This window comes from Cucurbita pepo, chromosome 1 (assembly GCF_057944985.1).
Source record: "Cucurbita pepo subsp. pepo isolate OVF chromosome 1, ASM5794498v1, whole genome shotgun sequence".
Taxonomy (NCBI): domain Eukaryota; kingdom Viridiplantae; phylum Streptophyta; class Magnoliopsida; order Cucurbitales; family Cucurbitaceae; genus Cucurbita; species Cucurbita pepo.
In genome coordinates, this window is record NC_141798.1 from 17,748,856 (window position 1) to 17,754,752 (window position 5,897).

The window sequence follows — 5,897 nt, forward strand, 5'->3', positions numbered from 1 at the left end:
TAAAGACTAGGAAGTAGGTTAGTCCGAGAAAAATTCTGGCCAACTATACGAAATAACAAGGCTAGAGGAGCTACTGACTACCCAGATTTTGATTCGTTAATGGATGCGTTGATTTTGCTCTTTTATTCTAGAATTTTTCGGATTCGGCAATCATAGTAAAGTGCGGTTTCATCTGAAATTTATTGTGCTTCCCTTTTCTGGAGAATGCATCCCGGCGATTTTGTAATTGCAGCTTTTCGTCTGATCTTTAGAGTAAGAGTGCGTCAATGACACATGCAACACCTGTACTCTGCATTCATGATATCTACATTCATAGGATTTATCTACGCACAACTATTCCAAACTATTCTACAGACAATTTCAATATCTAAATTATTTAATTTTGACAAAGTTAAATTATATTAGTTATTATTAGATATTATTAGATGAGTTTTATAACACAATATTTGAATTATTGAGGGCAGTTTGAAATGTAATTATGTCATATTTTCGTTGGGTAGAAATGTAATTGAATGCTATATTTATTATTAAAAAAAATAGAAAAACTAAAAAAGCAAATTGAGAATGGAAAACATTTACGCAATCAGTGCACTGACTCCCACGCACTTAAATTCACCAACTTCTCCCAATATACTTGTTGCCATCCTCCTAAACCACCCTGTTCCACTAAAATTATTTTAAAATTTTCCTATATTTCATTAATGAATTTAATATTCATTTTCCATATTTTATTAGTATTTTTATAAAAATCTTTCTTAAAACATCTTAAATATTTTAGGAATATTCTGAAATCATTACTTTTCTATTTTTTTTATTTCAAATTATTATATGGGTCATTTGGATTTTTGTTTTCTACCGTTATTTCATGATTGGATTTTAAAGTACTCTCTCGAGCCAATGTCAGAGATAGGAGCTCCGAGTGTATTCACTCACCACGAGCCAATGTCAGAGACAGGAGCTCCGAGTGCCACGAGCTCCAAGTGTACTCACTCATCACAAGCGAATGTCAGAGACAAGATCGCTAAGTCTCGAATTACCTCTAGAACATAAAATTCTAAGATAAAAAATGAAAGCGAAACTCAGCCGGTAAATTAAAAATAGTAGAATGTTGATATGATCACATAAGGGTTAAAAGTGCAGTAAGGATAATAGGGATAATACTATAGAACTAAGAGCTACTCCAAAAGCAAAGAGCTTGCGTCGCATATTATTGTTTGGTTTATTTCTTGTCAACTTCTATAGAGAGAATTGAAAAGGAGATCACATGCTCAGCGGTGATGATGATACTATTATGTTGTCAACTTCTATAGGAATCGCAGCTGCCAAAACATGCCAAACAACCAAAGCTCTCAAGCCGCCTGCCCCCAGAAGATCTTGAGATCTGCTTCCTCCATCAACAAAAACCTCTCTTCCTACACAAAACCAAGGTTATGATTCACAAGGTGCAGATGTTGACAAGTTGGTCCTTTGTGTTTAGTACTCAAAATCGTTGAAAGATACCCCAAGAATCACTCAATTTGATAACCAACCAACCAACCATTTAGTTTTTGTGCTTGTTTTATCCGGATTTGCTACCACAGATTTCATCTTTCTTTGCAAAACAATGATAATGATAATAATTCTTAACCTAATTCCAAAAAAGTAGACGAAACTCCAAACACTATTAGAAGGATGATGATTATGGTAATCCGGTTGGTGGTGATGATGATGATGATAGTATAGATGAAAAGTTAGCCTACTATTTTCTACCATGTAAGTTTCAGAGGGTTTCATTAGATAAAAGGTTAAGAGATCATAGAAGAGCTTTTCCTTTTTTTTTTTTACTTCTTACCATTCTTAGAGCTCGTCCTTGGCTGGTTTTGAGTCCTTGGGTTTTGAATCAGCCTCGGTGTCCTTGGGGTCTGAATCTACCTGCTCGGTTTTATCACGATTTATCTCAATGAAATTTATGATGTCTTCCTTTGTTCTATCGCCATTGTAGTCAACCAGCTTTCCGCTTGCTGTCCTGAGATACACAGTAGGGTAACCTTCAACCTCGAACTCACCATTTGCGATGTCATTCGCGCTGGCATCCTACCAAGAGAAACAAGTTGTTGATCATATACATATTTGAGTTGTCTAACGGATCAAATTTGCAGACAACCCATTTCAAGTGAAAATGCAGATATCAATTCCAAAGTTCAAAATTCACAGGTAATGGATCTTACAAACTTAGCAATGACAACATCAGGATCGCTTTCATATGAGACAGCCACTTCCTCTAAAATTGGAGCAAGTTTTTTGCAGTGACCGCACCATGGAGAATAAAATTCCAGTAAAACTGCCCCACAAAAAGAGCTAGTTAATGATCTTGCACTATACAACTAGAGAATGTTAACTAGAAATACGATCAAGAAACAAAAGTTCAAGGAAAATTATAAGAGGGCTCTTTGCAACACCATGAGATATGAGATAATTTAAGTTAAATTGGGTACTTAAATGCCTAGCTAGTGATCATCAAATGAAAATTAACGATTTCATAATAAGAATAGCCTTGGGCTTGAATGAGTATACATGAATACTGCTGCATACATACAAGCACGATGAGAATATTTCTAGCACATATTTTCTTAGATCATATTAGGGAACTGTGATACTCACCATTTTTACCAGATTTGTAGACTACATCCTGAAGGCTATCAGCAACAACCACTTTCACAGGTTCATCGTTACTCTCAGGAATGGGTTCTGACTTTATGTATTGTGGCACATTGCCGTTCTGCAGTTGTGAAATCGGAGTTATAGATAGCCTTCATATCTACATAATTTATAGCGATGAAATTTTCTTTCAACACTACCACATTTAATATCGACTATAAGATATTGCCATCTATCAAGTTTCTGTGTTCATTTTCATTTGAAACTACTTATTTTACTCATCAATATACTAGCATTGAGTAACTTACTAAACTATGGCTCCCCATTCACAGTACAAATGTTGCTAAATCTAAACACCATCAAAGCACTGTGTCATGAAAACGCATAAAATGTAAGTGAGAGAAAGAGTTTGACCTTGTAGTCCTTCATCCAAGGAGCAATCTGTTCAGGCTCTACATTGAATTTCACATACTTGAACCTATCATTTCTTTGCACAAGAATGACAGGGACTTGATCTTCCTTGAGTCCAAAATACTGTAATGCAAAACAATAAGGTACCAAACATGTGAATCATGATGTAGAACAAAGTATGCAACTTAAATAGCCACCCGAAACACCAGAGTATACGGACTTTTAGGGCAGCTTCACTGGATTGACTGTCTCCAATTAGGAAACTTATTCCCTCTCCCTTGTACTGCTCAGCAACTTCACGGTACTTCGATTTTAAAGCTTCAGCAGCCTCGGTGGTGTAATTCAGAAACAACATAGCCTACCCAACAAAAGAGAAAGATTAATCAAACGCCATTGCTTATCAATGGAAAATATTTATTTATTCGTTCAATTGTAAATATTTACTTCGTACCCCCAGAAGGGGAAAAATTCTGAAAGTTGTTTTGAGTATGAAAGATCAATAAAATTGATAAAAACCAGACACATTTATTGAACCGCAGAAAGTGAGCGGTGAACATTAGTGCACAATTAACTCCATGCAAACAATGGAAAGAAGTCTATGCCTAAAATGGAGAACGATTCTCACAGCGGATCATGCCTCTTTACCTTATCATTAGAAGTGGAGAAGAACTTGGAAAGGTAGATTTGATTGTTAGGATCATTATCGAAAACCGTTACCAAGGGAATGCTAGATTCTTCAATGAACTTCTCCAACTTAGCTACATCAAAATCCTGAGTTCATAGCTCCAATAAGATCAGCGTGCAAAAATTAAATCACAAAAAGCCAAACCTACAAATTTAGCACACATAATGATATTAAATTCTGGTACCTTAAAATCCACAAATAGCTCATCGAATGGCTTGAAAAGCCTGACAATTGGGCCAGATACAGATGTTTCTCCACGTGGAAGTAGCTTAGCATCCAAAGTGTGGCCAAAAGCATAGTCAGAACGCAACTTCTCTGCCAAAGCAATGTAGTTATCGAACTCTTCTCCAGAAAGTTTAGGAAATATTCCAACCTAAGACAGGGAAAAATCAATTTTCGTAGCTACTCAGAAAAATGAAAATGGCAGCACAAACTTGGAAAGGAAGAAAAGATGAGAGATTTAGCTCATACGATGAAAACGTCCTTAATGAGATTACTAGCATCCTCAGCAGATTTTATTTCGGCAGATGCAGGCCCATTTTGCTGCTTCAAGTAGTCAACAATCCCATCTGCTTCGCGAGGTCCCTTGTAATCCTGACTGGATTTGCCCCCATTTCTCAATATCTTAATAGTGGGGAAGCCCCTAATTTCAAATTGACCAGCCAACCCTCTGTTTGACTCTTCGTTTACATCAATTTTGGCTAAAACAATTGGCGGGTCGTGACTGCTCAAAATAGACGCAGCTTTTTCATACTGTAAAATATGAAAAGATCATGAGACCATAAGCAACAAGATGCTCAAGGACAATTCAACCAAAACAGCTGAGATAAGAGAATTAGTTTACCTCTGGTGCCAATTTCATACAATGACCACACCTAGAACATTGGGGGAAAACGTTAAAAGAAAGGGTCAGCTCAATGACATTTCATGCCGTAATAATGGCTAATTAAAACATGATAATACGATTAGAAGGTTGAAATCTGAATCAAATCCATAAATCTCCATTGCTTCTCAAGGGAAAGGAGTGAAAAAAATGTACCAAGATGAAGGATACCCCAAGGAGAAAAAATCAACATATAACTAAGCCAACAACTAGCCTCTGAATCCAGTTCTTCATACATAAAGAAAAAAGGAAGTCCCAAAACCAACGATAAGGGTACTAAGATCCAGTTCTTCAAGGGTACGCAAAAGTTTAAAAAGAAAAAAAAACAAACAAAAATCCTCACCGTCGTTGATTGCGCACTCAATTACACACATCGGGTTAACAAACAAAAGGCAGCCATACAATCATTCCCAAATGCTAATATCCAAATAACATCACCAAGATTGTTCAACAACAATGCACTAAAACCAACCTATAGAAACAGAGCAGAGAGGCCAATTTACACAATGAATGCGAAAAACGAATCAATAAAATAACACTACATTCAAGACATAAAAATGAGATCCTCACAGAAATCAAAAAATCAAATCACATAGCAGCCGTAAAAAGATCGGAAACGGAAATTTGACCAACGAGAAGGAAATGGCAATAAAGAAAACCCTAAAGAACAATTTAAAAAGACCATACCACGGGGCGTAGAACTCAACGACGATGAAATCATGCTTGGCAACAACATCCGAGAAGTTCGAATGGTCCAAAGTGAGAACAAATTCCTTCGCCTCAGCCTTGTCCGCGTAGATCTCATTGAAAGAAGCAGAAAGAAGAACAAAAACAAGCACAGAGAACCGAATAAAATGTGAAGACGCCATTGTCAATGCAATGGAAGAAGAAGAAGCCTTCCGTAAAACTAAACGATATTAAGAAAAGTTCAGACGCGCGGGGGGTTTTAAGGGGGACCGGCTGAAGCAGTTTTTTTTATAATTATTAATTAATTTTTAAAAATCCGGCTAAAGGAGTTAGATAAAAAACGATGAAAATATGGTACTCGCACGTGACTTCTCGTGAGTCATCGGATCTACGCATTAAAAATCAACGTTGGCGCTACACGTGGACACTGCTCTACGTGGCGTTTTTCTATTGGATAAGACTCGTCATTCGTATTGGTTTTTCATCCGAGGGCTCGCACGCTTGGCGATTAAATCGGCGATTAAAAACTATTACCGGCTGCTAGAAGAATTTGAAATGTCGATGGCCAATTAAATCGTGGCGACTTTTCTAAAA

At 36.7% G+C, this 5,897-nt stretch overlaps 1 protein-coding gene across 1 annotated transcript; it reads right to left on the minus strand.

Moving 5' to 3' along the window:
- Positions 1–1,067: 1,067 nt before the first annotated feature.
- On the minus strand, positions 1,068–5,543 carry LOC111808392 (protein disulfide-isomerase). Its single transcript, XM_023694332.2, has 11 exons — positions 5,304–5,543; positions 4,578–4,608; positions 4,205–4,486; positions 3,918–4,106; positions 3,694–3,819; positions 3,269–3,406; positions 3,052–3,171; positions 2,641–2,758; positions 2,208–2,320; positions 1,832–2,073; positions 1,068–1,412 (listed from the first exon to the last, which is right to left on the minus strand). The coding sequence occupies exons 1-10, from the start codon at positions 5,483–5,485 to the stop codon at positions 1,837–1,839; spliced, it is 1,536 nt and encodes a 511-aa protein (XP_023550100.1). The 5' UTR covers positions 5,486–5,543; the 3' UTR covers positions 1,068–1,412; positions 1,832–1,836.
- Positions 5,544–5,897: the final 354 nt, after the last annotated feature.